Here is an 18,181-nt window from a genome sequence, read left to right as displayed (position 1 = left end):
AGAAAAGATACAGCCATAAGCGAAAATACCGTGCACACCTACCACTATTTTAGGCGATTACTTATTTTTTTATTTTAATTTTATCCTATTTTTCGTGATCAGGAATGCAACGGAAAGAAACAGAGGGAAATTGTTGAAAGAAAAAAATACATGGTGTTCGCGAAGAGGTGAGCATGGCGACGAGAATATAGCATCTATGTTACTCATGATTAATAACAGGTTAAGCATTTAATGAGGGTTCGTTGAGTGGGAATTTTCCTCAACAGTGTTTACATCGTAAGGTTGCCCCTGGGCCATAAAATGCACCACACGTCATCGTCAAGATGGATATAAATACATCTGAATAACTGGAGTATGGGCACTTCGCCTGAATCGTTGTCATGTTAACGAGTTTTAAAAACAGTTGAAACTACTGATTTTCGAAAATAACGATCTAATTCGTGCAAAATAATTTCAGGTGACAAGTTCCCAGTTGGACCAATGACATCAATGAACAAACATCAAACATGCAGTGATACCGGATATGTTTTTTTAACTGTTCCCGGAATCGACGTTATGACTAAGTTCGTAAACAACTACGAACAATAAATTTTCCGGTCTTATCCCTCGAACCCTGAAGCTATTGTGGCAGACCTGACCTTTCATTCACAGCGTCACAGCCAACGTCTATTGTCAATCAAGCGACTGTTAACGCACAAATGTATCCGGGATGACGTCTCGCAGTACGCTCTCATTGGCTGAGTCTTTTTGAGAGGCAGCATATATGTAGAGCTGGAACATCTGCCCTTGTATCCACTCTCAAACCGAAGACTGAAGTCACTGTATCTTCTTCACAATGCTTAAGCTATCGACGATTGTTGCAGCGCTCTGTTGCATTTGCTGTGTAGCAGGTAAGGAAAAGGTTCTGATGTTAAACACATATCTATGTATTCATGTATTTGTAAGCTGTTGGCCGTGGGCTATTAACGCAATGTATACTGTTTTTACATGAAAAACCTCAACCTTAGAGTATTATCACACTCGATTATCTGTCGAAAGCTATACATTTTGGCATTAAAAGTTAAATCTAAGTGAAAACTACCCCAGACATGTTTATATAATTTTGATGTTTAAACGTAAGATGTCTAAGATACCTATCAGCAGTTACGTATTACGCGAAAATACTGCTTTATTAATAAATTGTTTATTTAGAGAAAAAGAAAACCCCAAAAAAGCAAAAAAAACCAAACATCAACAACATCATCATCATCATCAACAACAACAACAACAACATAAAACCAACAAAAAACAAAACAAACAAACCAACCTACCAAACCAACCAATCAACAAACAACAACAACAACAACAACACCAAGCTGGAGTTGTCTTAGCATAACTCATGATCTGGATTTGTTATGACACAAACTTAAAATATTGTCCACTGAAAATCAAACATATGATTAAAAGCGCCGGGAGGCATACCTTTTAGCTCCTGAAGTTAGTTATTCTACCCGGATAAGGGTAACTCCTAGACTTAAATAACATTCGAATATATGCAACGTATTTTCACACAATGCTTCGCTTCATTTAACCAAATGTTGAAAGAGAAATTATCATTTAGTCATAAATCGAAATATAGTGACGAAAAAAAAAACAACAAGTGATAACTTGTATATGATATGTTCTCTAACACATAAAGGGGAATTAACAGGTTCAGAAATTATAATGTGTCACCATTGTGAAATTATACCATTATTTTCCTTTTGTCCCCCAAGGTTATGACCTATATGTCGACCTGACGTCAGGGACGACTCTCCAAAGCAGCAGTTCTCTCTCCTGGGCGACATCCCTGTATGGGTCAGGCACGTGCGGGAAGAGAGGCGTTCTCAAGTTGAGCTTTGGTGCTCCTGGATCTGCCAACAGGAAGAACAAAGTTCTGATTGACATGTGGTTCAACAACCCATCAGGCTGGGTGTTCAACATCGGCGACTCATCTACCAACAACGGATACGGTAACCTATTTTGATATTGAGTGTGTGAATTTAGTTTTACGCCGCACTCAGCAATATTCCAGCTATATGGCGGCGGTCTGTAAATAATCGAGTCTGGACCAGACAATCCAGTAATCAACAACATGAGCATCGATATGCGCAATTGGGAACCGATGACCACCTGACCACCCGATCCCGTTAGTCGCCTCTTACGACAAGCATAGTGGCCTTTTGTGGCAAGCATGGGTTGCTGAAGGCCTATTCTACCCGGGACCTTCACAGGTCTAAAAATCAGTATTGCATTTCTCTCATTAAAAATACTAAATATCCGTTACCATATTATTTATTTAAAAAAAACCATACGCATTAAAATAACAATATAGAATTAAAAAGTCCGGGTGTATAAATGCATCGTTGCATTAAATCGACGCTCCCTCTCCGTCAAACCTTAGGCAAGACGTAAGGGATACATACTGCCTTTAACCATCAACTGACATAATTCCCGTATCTTACATGTTGCTGTCTTTTATCATCACAGGTGGAGACAGTGGCACCACATCCCGCGACGCTGAAATACAAGGAACCAGTTCCACATTTCGTATATATGGTAACGACCAGAATAGTCCCCCAGGTGGCATTCTCTTGACCCGTCCCAACATCATCATCAACCGTCTCAGCGTGATCATCGCCGACGGCCTCGTCATCTGGAACAACTGGGGAGCAGAGTTTAACTATTACCTCAACACGAACCTACTGTATGCCTTGAACGGACAGTCGGATTCCGAGGGCGGCTCACCCAACTACGACATCTACTTCGGCATCAACCGCAGCATCGGTTCCAGTGGACGTGTAGGCAGTGGTCTTTGTCATGCCTATGTTAGATGGCTCAGTTAAACAGCCTAAAGCCTGGGAGATCCACCAGACTGTGACTGAAGCTTTAAGACAATTTACCGGTCATTGTTGTGTGTTCAACTCTGAGTTCCTCCTATAGGTATTATTCACTTATTCGACCAAGGCTAACTGACTCCAGAGATCAAACGTCCGTTTACCTGCTGTTACTCAGGTATATGGTCTTGATTATCTTGTATTATTGTGCATTATACCGTATACTGTTTTTCAGTGTTTTTGTAAAATAAAAACATCTACGCAGTTTGACTGTTTTTGTTTATTAGAGAGGAAGCTGATGTGAAGAGCCAACTGCCAACGTGATACACCCCGGTGTCTGACATGACATGGACAGTCGTGTTGCCACTGTTTGTACCTGTTAATGTGCGGTATCGAAATATGTGACCAGTATTAAAGACCCCATGGTACACTTGTGTATAACCGGTATTTGTTGAGGACACAACGTTATACCTACGTATTTAATCTGTGACTAGTATTTGATAAAGGGCACACGGTACATCCATACGTATGACCAGTATTTGATTAGATGGAACAAGGTACATCAACATGTATGACCAGTATTTGATTAGATGGAACAAGGTACATCAACATGTATGACCAGTATTTGATTAGATGGAACAAGGTACATCAACATGTATGACCAGTATTTGATTAGATGGAACAAGGTACATCAACATGTATGACCAGTATTTGATTAGATGGAACAAGGTACATCAACATGTATGACCAGTATTTGATTAGATGGAACAAGGTACATCAACATGTATGACCAGTATTTGATTAGATGGAACAAGGTACATCAACATGTATGACCAGTATTTGATTAGATGGAACAAGGTACATCAACATGTATAACCAGTATTTGATAATGTGAACATGGTATAAAAAACAAATATGACTAGTTTTTAATAAGGTGACAATGGTGAACTTTCATTTATGACCAATATTTAAAATGAGAACGTGGTGCTCCAACATGTATGACCAGTGTTTGATAAGGTTACAATGGTGAACTTTCATATATTTGATAAGGAGGACATAATACACCATTATGTATGACCAGTATTCGGTAAGAAGAACATGATACATCATCACGTATGACCAGAATATGATAAGGAGAACATGGTGCGCCAACATGTATGAACAGTATTTGCTAAGAGAACATGGTGCGCCAACTTGTATTACCTGTATTTGCTAAGGAGAACATGGTGCGCCAACTTGTATTACCTGTATTTGCTAAGGAGAACATGGTGCGCCAACTTGTATTACCTGTATTTGCTAAGGAGAACATGGTGCGCCAACTTGTATTACCTGTATTTGCTGAGGAAACATGGTGCGCCAACCTGTATTACCTGTATTTGCTAAGGAGAACATGGTGCGCCAACTTGTATTACCTGTATTTGCTGAGGAAACATGGTGCGCCAACCTGTATTACCTGTATTTGCTAAGGAGAACATGGTGCGCCAACTTGTATTACCTGTATTTGATAAGCAGAACATGGTGCTCGAAAATGTATGACCAGTATTTGACAACGAGTACATAGTACACAAACATGTGTGACAAGTACTGGTAATGGGAACATGGTACAGTCTGGTGTATGGGGATCGCATGGGGCAGCTCTGTATTTGTGGATAACTGCCTAGATCAACCACGTTCACAAACAGTATTGCTTGAGGACAACGTACAAAAGACACGCGTGTGACCAGTGCGTGCAATGATAAATGTTAAGTTGTGATTCTGATATCAGCACATGCACGTAACATTAAAAAAAACCCGCTTCCTTGTCGATAGTAGCAGACTGGCTCCATACAGTTACTGATGTGGGACTGAATTTACGTCCTGTGTCGATGTAAGACAATTAATGATATTTTCCCACTTTGTCGCTTATACCAGAAATATTCGTCAATTCAGCATGTTACCGCAGACGTAAGAGCAGTCATTGAACAGAAATCTTCAAATCTGCGTCAGTAAAATATGTAACTGTCAATATTTGGCGCCTCTCCAGACGGCAGAGAATGTATACGTATGTTAGCGTAAAGGCTGCAGTATAATAATAAGTTTCTGCGATAAATCACTACACAATCTAAACATAAAACAGCATATATGACAGATATGTAGGGGCGACTGGTATATATTTATATATTTGGAAGATGCAGTGCCTCTCCTGCAACAATGTGCAGTGGGGTAAGCCAGTGGTTAAACGGTCCGCCAGTCATGCCGAAGACCTGGCTTTGAGTCCCACATGGATATTATGTGTGAAACACATTTCTGGTGTCTCTCGCTGTGATATCACTGGAATATTGCTAAAAGCGGCGTAAAACCATACTCACTTACTCCTGATGAACCTTTCAGAACTGCGTAAAGAAAGTACAATGCTACATGTATATTTTTGTTTCGTCGAAAAAGATTAAACACCTGCAGCGCGTGTTGATCAAAGTTCGGTTGACAAACAGGACGAGAAAGCAATGAAGCATACACGCTTAGCGGTAAGTCCATTGTCAAACCTAGATTCCTTTGAGTAAACACTCACTGTGATTGGTCAACAACATAAGCCAATCGGAAAGCTATTCATCACACCGGTATGCCTCACCTTGACGCGCACTGCTCCTGAATCGCCTCAAACAAGTGGGATTTACTGAGGGAGCAACGCTCTATTTTTGAGATGGCCCCTGTTACTAAACAAGCATAGTGGGGATTAACAGTTGTCAGCTGCTGGACAAGTAGGGAGTCACCCCTAAATCGATGAACACAGTGGGATCAGGATACATTTTTGCACGATTCGGTAAACACGATTGTAAACCGCGTAATTACCGATTTGTGCGCCATCCAGACTGATTATATATTTAGCATAGATTAGCCATAGCCTATTCACATTCAAGATAAAACAGAACACATGTCTAAATAAATAGTCACACCTTGAAATACAGGACAAACCGACGAATACTATGTACACGTGCAAAAAGCAAGTTACAAAACATTTGTACACCTTTTATGATACCAAACAGCTAAAGTCATTTCTATATGAACCATACATATACTGAACCGCAAAAGAAACGTCACCTATCCAAAATTTTGCTAGATAGTTTTCATCTTGATTTTAATTATTTTTCCATTTTTTATATGCTAGCTAGACCTTGTTCGTAGCCAGTGTTCAAGAAAATTTGGTTTTAGATTCTGTATTTGATAAAAAATCATGTCGTCAAAACGCAGCCACTAAAGTAATGATGGGACGGGGTTTTTGAGCGTATTTCATGAAAATGACGATGCACGTGCACCCTGAGGTGTCATCCCTATAAGAAGAGCCACTGAACATGTACCGAATCATTCACTGTTCGACAGTACCAACATGCCACAATTATCAAGGAATAGAGAGACCAACTAGAAAGTAAATAAAACAGTTAAACTACAGAAGACAATATAAAATAAACACAGACTGTAGACCGCCAACAACGGAAAGGAAGATTACAGTACTAGGGACAATGATAACTAACAGACCAACAAGTACAAATACTGAATAAGATCAGTTTGTAGGGGTCAGTTTGAATAAGATCAGTTTGTTTGTTATTAACAAAATTTAGTAATTCAGAATAAGCATTGCAATATCATGAGTGGTTACACAATCAAAGGAAAAGACACTGCACGTTAGTTTAAGTGGGTGGAATTGTTTAGCTTTTTATTTAGTTTGACTTGATATGTATTATAATACGACATATCTTAACAAGCCAGAGCAATCACCGACAAAGACTGCAGCTTCTCTGGAACCTGTGGAATTGGAGGGTACTTCCTGAAACCATTCGTCACCACTCGCCCCTTTCCGGAACCTTCAAGAAGACTCGCCCAACTTTCGATGCTTATTATGGGCGAAATTTCGGGACAAACCAGTCAGAAAGCACGTGATGACGGCAGTGCTTTGATAAAAATAATCCCGACTACTTAAATCGTTTATAGCCCTAAGTTATTGTTTAAAAAATCATGAAAAATATTTACCGTCATTGTAAAAGTAATAAGAACGTAGCTAACAGAATTGTGTTGTCGAATGTGAAGTTTCTGATAAGAATCATGCGATTCATCCCAAAGCAGAAACTCAAAAATAACTTTAAAATGCTTAGACTGAACATTCGTGTAACCTTCCGTCGTATCTCAAGTGGAATTTTCAACGAATTCGCTGAAAAAATATATGAATGACCAAAAACGTCAGACTAAAATATCCCCAGAGATGTGAAATATTTCCTCAATGATAAAGATATACAGATATAATATTATTGTTTTGAAACTTTAGAATTAAAATTCCTATAACTGTTGGAAGCGCACGTACAATCACCACAACAACCCGCAAGATCGTCGGGAATACACCGTTATGCCAACAAACGCACGTCCGTGTATTTGAGCCTCTCACCGTCAGTCGCTTGATTCTTATCAAAATCATCACGTTAGAAAGCACAACTGGGTTATTCCCGCTTGTCCTGCAGGCTAAGGGGATAAAGGGTTATGGATGAACGGTTGTGCAAAGTTTATTGATCCCTGCACTCAGCAATATTCCAGCTATATGGCGGCGGTCTGTAAATAATCAAGTCTGGATCAGACAATCCAGTGATCAACAGCATGAGCATCGATCTGCGCATTTGGGAACTAATGACATGTGTTAACCAAGTCATCGAGTCTGACCACCCGATCTCGTTAGTCGCCTCTTACGACAAGCATAGTCGCCGGATCTTCACGGGTCATTAGAAGACAGACATTTTAAGTCATTGTGGATTCTACCCTGTCTGACTATTACAATCAGGATCAGGGTTTTTCACAAGGGAATGGTTTGTCTGTTGCATTGTTTAGCGTTAAATTCAACAAGTTATCAAAGGTTGTAAATGATTCAGTTTCTGGATCACTTTTTGTGGATGATTGACATTGGTGTCTTGACAATGGTTTTAAATTATGAAAAACCAGACCAAATGCATTTTCTCTTGCAGAAAATATATGCCACGCAAGGACCCCGATTTAAAATTGAATGGAGCTTCTATCAAAGTTGTGAAAGAGACCAAGTTTATTGGTATTGTTTTTGAGCAACATTTGACCTTTCTACTGCACCTCAAACATTTGAAGACTAAATGCTTGAAGGCACTGGATTTACTTAAAGTAGTTTCTAATTCTCGCTGGGGAGGAGGCCCTCCTCCAACTGTACAGATCACGCATGCGATCGAAACTTCATTATGCATCACCAAGATCTAAGACTTTGTCTTGGATCTTGCAGAACTTCTGCCACTGGCAGTCTAAACGTTGAGGCCGTCGAGCCATCTTTAAAACCATTCATTTCTCATGTTAGCATTAAACTGGAAAATATATCTCCTACCCGTCTTCTTTTTTCTCCTCTTTGACAATTAGTAAGGCCTCACGTGGACATTACTTTGACCTCATTAAAAAAAGTCAGAAACCAATCAATTACGACGTAGACAGGAAAATAATTAAGAACACAGTCTCTATTTTACAGTGTCCAAAGACGGTGGCGCAGTTATTTGTTCCACTGTCATTGGATCAAGTACAAAGTCTTCAATATTTTCCGACAACAGCTCAGTTTTTCACAGCAGAAGGTAATGCCATATCGACAGCTCTTAAATATTTCAATAAACACCCTAAACATAAACAGTAAATACTTTTTCAGACTCTCTTTCTTGCTTCAGGTTATTAATAATTTGTCTCCTCAAAATCCACTTTCAACTGAAATCTTTGAATTACATAGTGATCTAGCTACTGGTCAATGTGACCTCGTCTTTTGTTGGTTGCCCAGCCATGTTGGAATCAATGGCAACACAGTGGTTGATGCAGCTAATGCAACACTCAACAAATCTGTGAAACCACTTCTTATTCCACACACTGGCTATAAAGCTGTGATTAGATCATATAACCAAGATCTAATGCACAAGAAGTAGTACTCCGAAATAGGTATTAATAAATTACTAATTCCACTATGCCTACTTGGGTGATCAATCCAGATTTGGGGAGGTTATCATGCGACTATGTCGCCTTGGCCGTACAAGATATACACATGAATATTTATTGAAAGGTGAAGATCCTCGGTTTTGCATCCTTTGTGATGAAAGAGCCACGGTCAAGCAGGTCCTGCTAACTGAATTGATTTTTCCATCATAAGGGATACGTATTTCATTGTAAAGCGATGAAGCTCCTTTTAATGTCAATTATAAAATATTAATTTCATTTTAAAAAGAATTAGAATTGTTGCATATCTAGGGAGGGGATCTACCTTCAACTGTTGGTAATCCATACTGTATAATCCATAATCCATAGTGAGTGAGTGAGTTTAGTTTTACGCCACTTTTAGCAATATTCCAGCAATATCACGGCAAGGGAAACCAGAAAATGGGCTTCATACATTGTACCCATGTGGGGAATCGAACCAGGGTCTTCGGCGTGACGAGCGAACGCTTTAACCAGTAGGCTACCCCACCGCACCTCATAATCCATACAATCCAATCAGTTTTAGATTTAATTACTAGTCTTAAATTTATTCCTGTGTAATCTATTTGTTTTACTGTCCTTTGCAGACAGGTAATTGTATGCAATGTTAAGAGTCTCTAGCCTGTTATATAATGTGATTTCTTCTGTAACTAAAATATTTTAGATTTACATATTAGTTTTCTAATCATAACTGCGATTTTCTAGTGGTGTTTACTTTTTACTATTTATTATTCACTTGGTTTTAGTCACGACATGGCGGAAATATTGCAGCTGTGACTTAAAACCTAAAACGCTGACTTTGCTGATAAATGTTATCGTATCCCAATTGCGTCGACTGATTCTCATACTGTTGATCACTGGTTTGTCTGCTTCAGACTTGATTATCTACAAATCGCTGCAGAGCTGGAATGCGGCGTAAAGCTAAACTCACTCACTCACTGTTTCGGAAGACACTAGGTATTCACCGACTTTTACGTTCCATATAAACAGTGATGGTTCAAATGTTGTTGTAGCTATCAAGTCTTTGAAGGGCATTTAGAAGTGAAATACATAAGAATGAAGATTTTTATGGATATCAACTTCTTTATATGAGAACACAACGTTTCGGAGTTAATGCGGCCTTTGCCTTTGCCTTTCCGGCTTTCTTTCACCTGATGAAGGAGTAAGCATTAACTCCGAAACGTTGTGTTCTCATATAAAGAAGTTGATATCCATAAAATCTTCATTCTTGTTGTAACTATGTCCATCTGAAAGACACTACTCATGATTATATACTGTAGGATCACTTCCGACTTAGCACGGCTGTGGTCCAACACGTGGGTTGCCTGCCATCACATAGCTGGTTTCCTGTCATTTACACAAAATGCAAAAAACATGGCATTAATGATGAAATGTTTATTTAATATATGACATTAAAATATCGTTAAAAACAAATGGTAAAATGAAAAGTGTTTTGTTCTGTATACTCGGAAAAGCGAACAGAGAACATGGAACTGTACCAAAGTGTCTTAAACCTCCAGTCACCTTCTGGACTCAGTGTTCAACTTACATGGACTGCTCATTTGACATATGACACACTCTGATTGATCTCAGGCTGTTGCCAGACTCAGGTTGTTTAACTGAGCCACATGACATAAGCTTGACAAAGACCACTGCCTGCACGTCCACTGGAACCGATGCTGCGGTTGATGCCGAAGTAGATGTCGTAGTTGGGTGAGCCGCCCTCAGAATCCGACTGTCCATTCAAGGCATACAGTAGGTTCGTGTTGAGGTAATAGTTAAACTCTGCTCCCCAGTTGTTCCAGATGACGAGGCCGTCGGCGATGATCACGCTGAGACGGTTGATGATGATGTTGGGACGGGTCAAGAGAATGCCACCTGGGGGACTATTCTGGTCGTTACCATATATACGAAATGTAGAATTGGTTCCTTGTATTTCGGCGTCCCTTGATGTGGTATCACCGTCCCCACCTGTGATGATAAACATCTTAACATGTAGCACATGTAATCGTACCTGCATTCTTCTATCATTTGCGTTCTGAACTTTAATAAAATCAAGTGCACAGGCTGATTAACATACGTTAGGATTGAGATCCTAAACTACAGCGTAATAAAGCAGGGATTGCAGTTTGGATACGTTGTCCGAAAATGTGCCACACCATGTTTTACACAAATGTACTCATTGAGTGACTGAGTGAGTTAATATTTAACTCATTAATCATTATTTATCGGCAATATTTCAGCCATATCGTGACGAGAACACGTTTGACATTAAAATAAGCGTTTCGTAGAAAAACCCGTCGCGAAAGGACAGTAAAACAATCACATTAAAATCAGTGTGGAACAGTACTTTTGCTACCTACATAGACCCTACCTAGATTTACATCATCCCTTCAGCCGCCGACGATGGTAGGAAGATTTAGCCAGAATTTAAAATTACAAAACACTACGATTAAAATTATGGTTGATCAAAACTAACTTCGAAAGTTTGTAGGACTTACGTACCCTCTCAGGAGGACAATAAGTTTACGCTACTTCAACCTCCTACGAGGGTACAGCCACTAACAATCGCAGTTGCTAATTTATATCACCATGCTAAAACCATGTATCTATGCACAAAACATATTTTTCAAAATTTATCCAATAGTTCTCTTTCCTTTAAAAATTGAATGATTAAATGATAATTAATTTTATTAAAAAGTGAGTGAGTGAGTTAATATTTTACGTCACATCGGCAATATCTCAGCCATATCTTGACGAGAACATTTAAATGAAATATAGGACAGTAAAACAACCAGCATATCACAATTTCAATTAGCACTAGCATGGAAAGTTAAAACTAACATCACTATTTAGACAATACAATATAAAAACAGACTATAGGTAGGGACCATGGGGACTTACAGTACCTTTGCTACCTATGTGGATCCTAGCTGGATTTACACCATTCCCTCAGCTGCTGGCGATTGTACGAAAAGTTAGCCAAAATTGAAATCACATGAATACTACGATTAAAACCCTGATAGACTTAAATTTACTGTGAATGTTTGTGGACTTACGTACCCTCTCAGGAGGAAAATAATTTTACAATACTTCAGCCCCCTTTGAGGGTACAGCCACCAACAATTCAAGTTACTAATTCAAACTACCAATCATTAAAATACATCTATTTAATTAAAGAGATCCTTTACAGTTTTGACATTGAAATACTTACCCTTGTGACGAGAGAATCACAGTCAAGCATGTCCTGCTTGATTGTATTGATTTTGCGCAAAATCAATACAATCAAGCAGGACATGCTTGACTGTGATTCTCTCATCGCAAGGGATACATAAAAGAGGATCTTCACCTTTCAACAAGTATTCGTGCGTATACCGCGTGTGGCCAATGCGACATCGTCTCATAATGACCTCTTCAAATCTGGACTGACAACCCAAGTAAGTGTAACCAATATAGGGTTTTATTTCATGTAATTTATTGTTACCGACTTGGGTGTCCCACTTCTTTTGCATCAGATTACGGATGTAAGCTTTAATGGTAGCTTTGTAATCAGTGTATGGGATCAGAAGATGTCACAGATTTGTTGAGGGCTGCCTTGGCAGCAAAATCGACCATTGTGTTCCCAGAAATACCAACATGGCTGGGCAACCAACAAAAGACGATGTCGCACTGGCCGGTAGCAAGAGTATAATATATACAACTCAACAATCTCAGTTAGAAGTGGATGTTTACAGGAATGATTTTTAATGGCCTGAAGGCATGAAAGAGAATCAGAGAAGATTATGTATTGTTTATAGTTACTGTGTTTATTAATATATATAAGAGCCGTTAATATGGCGTTAGAATCTCCAGTGAAATCAGAGCTGTTATCGGGCAGTCGAGACGAGATTGTTTTGGTTCCAATGACTGTTGCACACGCAACTGCGCCACCATCCTTGGACCCATCTGTAAATAAGGATTTATATGTGCTATATTTACATTTCAGCTGATTATACTCTTGTTTATACTGTAAATCATTCGTATGTGATTTTTTAAATGTTGTCAGTATTAGGTCAACTTCTGGTCGAACTAACTGCCAAGGAGGAGAAGGAAGCAGCCGGGAAGGAGATATTGTCTGTAGCTCAATGCCAGCAGCTGCAGAAAGAAAAGTTTTGACTCTTAGTCCCAGAGGAGGAACAAGAGAAGGTTTTTTGTAGAGATCCTCATAAAGCGGATTAAATACACAAATGTGTGTTAAAAACACAAATGTGTGCAGGATTGGACTCATTAGAGTATAGCTTTGTGATAAATTGTAAAGATAATTTGATACGGCGATGTTTTAATGACGGCTCATCAGCCTCGAAAGAGAGACTGTCAATAGGAGAGGTTCTGAAAGATCCAATACAAAGTCTGAGACCTTGGTGGTGGACAAAATCAAGTAGTTTTCGGTTGCTTTTACAGGACCCACCATATACGATGAAGCCATAATCAAGTTTCGATCTGACCAGCGATCTATATAAGTGAAGTTCGGTTGCTTGGTCCCCTCCTCACTTAGAACTGGAAAGGACTTTTAACAAGATGAGTGCCTTTAGACATTTTGCTTTTAGGTATTTGATATGGGGAGAAAGTTTAAATGCGAGTCCGTGGAACTGAACTTCCCTCACGACCTTGACTGGTGTGCCATTTAAAGATAGTTTAAGGTCTTTACGGGGTTTGTATTCTTTGCAGAAGTGTATGCAGTTGGTTTTTAGATTTCGAAAATTTAAACCCATTTGACGGACACCATTTATGACAAATTTGTAACTGTCGCTCAATAGTTCTCATAGTTTTACCACAGCAAGAAATATTAAAATCCTCCACAAAAAGGGATTCATCAATCGAATCACTTAAAGCCTTTGAAAGACTATTTATTTTAATACTAAATAAAGTCACAGACAAAATACTGCCTTGTGGAACACCCTGATCCTGATTGTAATGATCAGACAGGGTAGACCCCACTCGGACTTGAAATTGTCTGCCCGTTAAAAACTGTGATATGAAATGAGGCAAACGACCTCTTAAACTAAACTCATGTAAATCTTTTAAAATACCATGTTTCCATGTTGTATCATAAGCCCTTTCAAGGTCGAAAAATATAGATACAGCATGCTGGTTATTGACAATAGAATTCTTAATGAATGATTCCAATCGAACCAAATGGTCAATAGTGCTTATATTGTTTACGGAAACCACACTGAATGTTAGAAATCAGATTATTGGTCTCCAAATACCACACTAAACGATTATTTACCATTTGCTCCATAGTTTTGCAACCGCAGATAGTTAATGATATAGGTCGATAATTAGATGCATCTGAATGGTCTTTACCAGGCTTAGGTATAGGAACCACAATAGCATTCCGCCAGGAGGGAGGGGATGTTCCTGAAGTCCAAATCTCATCAAATATGTCTACAAGTACCCCAAGACATGAATCAGGTAAATGCTTCACGAGCTGATAATGAATATTATCAGCCCCTGTTGCTGTATCATGAGCTTGCACGAGAGCAGTTTGTAGTTCATGGAGGGAAAATACTTCGTTGTAATCTTCACCATTGTCAGAGTTGAAATGATTTTCTTTTCTTCTAACTTCTGTTAACTCTGGAATTCAGGAAGATAGTTTGATGAAGACGAATGCTTAGCTAATGTTTCACCAACTTTGTTTGCAATATCTGAAGCATCTTCCAAAATGTGATCTCCGTCTTTAAGGTGTTTAACACTTGTTTTGGAACCCTTGCCCTTGATCGGCACCCGTGGCGAGCCACCTCCTCGTGGTGGGTGCTGGGTAACGCCAAGAGCTCGCCAACACCCCCGTAGTGGACCCGGGGGGATATTTGGTCCACCAACCCGTTTGCCGTGGGTTGCGGCCCTGTGTCGGCGGAGGAGGGGATCCTGGTGGTTGAGGGCAATAGGGGCCTGCAATCGTATTCCTGTTGCTCAATACACCACTTTGGCCCTGACTTCGCCTAGACGGGTGGTCGAATGGGCCCGGTTCGACCAATCGGCTGGTCATGCCGAGCCCTGTGGCATGTATATTTTGGATGCACGTCTGCAAGAAAACTATTTACACGTCTTGTCAGATGCATTGGTTTGTGCGTATATGTTTAAAACGAAAAGAGAAAACATCTTCAATTTTGTATTTTGCCTAGAGTGATATGCCCAGAAGGCGGTGGCTCATGGGCCAATCTGGTAGAATAATTACTTTCTATTATTCTGCTTGAGTATATCTTTCCAGTATCCTTGGTGCTGCAAGTAGGAGGTCCACTTGCTTATAGCATTGTCCTTGTGATACTCCGTGGTGGGTGGGGAGCTGGAATGACGAATCTAAAGACATTAACATGGATCCTGAAACCCCCTTGAAAAAGAAACGTCAACTTGAAACTGATCAAAGTACACCTGATAGTTGTAGACCATCTAAGCAAGTAGACTACTGGCCAAGATTTTTAGTGATAGAATCCCCGGATAAAAAAACCACTTAAACTCAACCCGTTTGCGGTTTCTAAAGCAGTGTACGGTATAGCAGGGGACGTAAAAAATATCAAGAGAATGAGATCTGGGTCTTTACTCATAGAATGTAGCAAACGACAACAAGCATCTAACCTGATGTCAATTGATACATTGGCTGGAATACCTGTTTCAGTGTCAGTTCATCGGACCCTCAATTCTAGTAAAGGTATAGTCAGAGATAGATGTCTTTCCCATCTGAAAAATGGCAAGTCAGCGGGTAGTGATGGTGTAATTACTGAGCTGTTGAAATCATCTAAGCATGTTATTATGCCCTTTTTAAAGGTATTGTTTAATAAGATTTTTGATACAGGCGTTTTTCCCATGGCTTGGACGAAAGCAATAGTTATTCCTTTACATAAAAAGGGCGATCGCAAAAACCCAGATAATTACAGAGGGATTTCAATACTGTGCATATTAAGTAAATTATATACGTCCATTTTAAATGTCCGCATCAGAACCTGGGCAAATATAAGGAGTAAAATTCCCGAAACACAAGCTGGTTTTAGACAAGGGTACTCTACGATTGATCATATTTTTACTTTACATGGTGCTATAGAAAAATGTCTAATTAAGAAAAGGAAAAAGTTATATGTTGCTTTTATTGATTTTAGAAAAGCCTTTGACTCAATTGACCGTCCCAAGTTATACAAGTGCTTATTCAAATCTGGTCTTCAGGGGAAAATGCTATCTGCTATCATGAGTATATATAGTTCAGTAACAGCTTGTGTTAGAGGTTATAATGGGTATACTGAATATTTTGATTGTCCAATTGGTTTAAAGCAAGGTTGTGTTCTTAGCCCCGTATTGTTTTCCTTTTTCATTAATGGATATCAGATGACATATCTAGATATGGCAAATATGGAGTGCAGTTATTTCCCGACCTATTAGGAATAATGTTACTTATGTTTGCAGATGATGTTGTTCTTATATCTGATACAATTACAGGCTTACAGAATCAACTTAATATACTGCACAATTACTCTGAATATTCAAGTCTAGAGGTAAATTTAGACAAGACAAATATAGTTGTTTTTAGAAGGGGAGGGCGCTTAGCAAGGAGTGAAAAGTGGTTTTTAAATGGCCAGCCAATAACAACATTAAGTACTTATAAATATCTGGGAGTTGTATTTTCGTCAACATTCAAAATGAGAAATTGCATCACTGATTTAGCATTGAGGGGCAAGCGGGCCTTAATGGAAGTATTAAGTAATTTAAATGGAATTGGAATAATAGACCCCAGTGTGTACTTCAAAATTTTTGATGCCCAGATACAGCCGATATTACTGTACGGAGCAGAAATCTGGGGAATGCATAGATTTTATGAAATAGAAAAGGTCCATTTATTAGCCTGCAAACGTTTCTTGAATGTCAGCCCTCAAACACCTACTGCTATTGTATATGGCGAATGTGGAAGATATCCTCTCTATGTAAACGCATTGTGTAAAACTGTGAAATATTGGGTAAAGGTTATTCATATGCATGAAGATAGAATCCCCTTGAAAGTGTACAAAATGCAAGTGTATTACGATAACTGTGGCTACAAGACATATGCTTCTTATATAAGAGAAATACTTTTTGCACATGGGTTTGGTTATGTCTGGATGTCCCAGACAGTTGGTGACGCAGCTTTATTTTTAAGTAGATTCAAGACTGTTGCAATCAATATATTTTTTCAATCATGGAACAGTACATTGAATAACAGTTCACGATACCATATGTACCGTGAGTCTAAAAGTCTGTTAACTCCAGAAAAATATTTATCATGTATATTGGACAAAAAGTTTCGAAATATTTTGACCAAATTCCGATGTGGATTATTAAGGCTAAAGTATAATGAAGGTAGATGGTTGAATGTTGAGGTTGCTGAACGTAGTTGCCCTCTGTGTAATCTAGGTGTAGAAGACGAGTACCATTTCATCTTTATATGTACTGAATATAACGCACTAAGATTAAAATACTTGCCATGTATATATCAGAAACAACCAAACTACTATAAATTTAAGTCTCTGTTATCAACGAACAATGAAACAAAAGCAGGACAATCAAACTCCAATAATTTTTCTTCAAACCACAGGTTCGTACATTTTAACCATATATTTACATTTGTGTGTATATATGTTTATATCACAATGTTATATTTATAGTGACAAGAATCTGTTAATACAATCCACATGTACCATTAATATGTATACCCTGTAATAATTAACTTATATTTGTAACAATTGCGTGTATATTGTATATGGGCCTGTGGCCTACGTACGGAATAAAAATACTTGACTTGACTTGATAGGGATCATCTTTTAGCGGACATGACCGAACTTGACATCATGCTAGAACTTAAAAATCAAGGTGTCACGTGAAGCGGTTTACGAGACGTCAGAATTCAGAAGTGGTTCCAACTAACACGTATCTGTTTTCATTTGTATCACCATCGCCACCGAGATCAATAAAAGCTGGATATTGTAGCCTTCAGGTTGAACTGTATATTCCCAATCCGTTGAGGTGTTTTAAATGCCAAAAATGTGGTCATGGGATGAATTCATGTTCAAACTCAATAACTTGTGCACATTGTGGGGAACAATCACACGTGACAGAAGATTGTACAAACAACTTTAGAAAATGTGTCAACTGCTCAGGCATGCATTCTTCATCGTCCAAAGATTGCCCGGTTTGGAAAAGGGAAATGGAAGTAAATAAAATATAGCATACTCAAAATATCAGTTATGCTGAAGCTAAGAAACTTGTGCCATCTGTCCTCCCAGGTGAATCTTATGCTTCTGTTACCAGAAAACATTCTACAACCACAGTCTCCATCGAAT

At 38.9% G+C, this 18,181-nt stretch overlaps 1 protein-coding gene across 1 annotated transcript; it reads left to right on the top strand.

Moving 5' to 3' along the window:
* The first annotated feature begins 643 nt into the window (after positions 1-643).
* Positions 644-3,122, top strand: LOC137294701 (uncharacterized). The gene is made up of 3 exons (XM_067825776.1): positions 644-890; positions 1,755-1,991; positions 2,509-3,122. The coding sequence occupies exons 1-3, from the start codon at positions 836-838 to the stop codon at positions 2,862-2,864; spliced, it is 648 nt and encodes a 215-aa protein (XP_067681877.1). The 5' UTR covers positions 644-835; the 3' UTR covers positions 2,865-3,122.
* Positions 3,123-18,181: the final 15,059 nt, after the last annotated feature.

This window comes from Haliotis asinina, chromosome 8, assembly GCF_037392515.1.
Source record: "Haliotis asinina isolate JCU_RB_2024 chromosome 8, JCU_Hal_asi_v2, whole genome shotgun sequence".
Classification (NCBI taxonomy): Eukaryota; Metazoa; Mollusca; class Gastropoda; order Lepetellida; family Haliotidae; genus Haliotis; species Haliotis asinina.
The sequence above is the reverse complement of the archived record's forward strand: the minus strand, read 5'-3'. Positions and strand labels throughout refer to the sequence as shown.

What these genes read in the sequence shown, in the direction of transcription:
- LOC137294701 (XM_067825776.1), top strand. Translation starts at nt 836, where the DNA reads ATGCTTAAGCTATCGACGATTGTTGCAGCGCTCTGTTGCATTTGCTGT. An exon ending in TTGCATTTGCTGTGTAGCAG is followed by an intron (nt 891 to 1,754) that starts GTAAGGAAAAGG and finishes TTGTCCCCCAAG; the next exon opens with GTTATGACCTATATGTCGAC. An exon ending in ATCTACCAACAACGGATACG is followed by an intron (nt 1,992 to 2,508) that starts GTAACCTATTTT and finishes TTATCATCACAG; the next exon opens with GTGGAGACAGTGGCACCACA.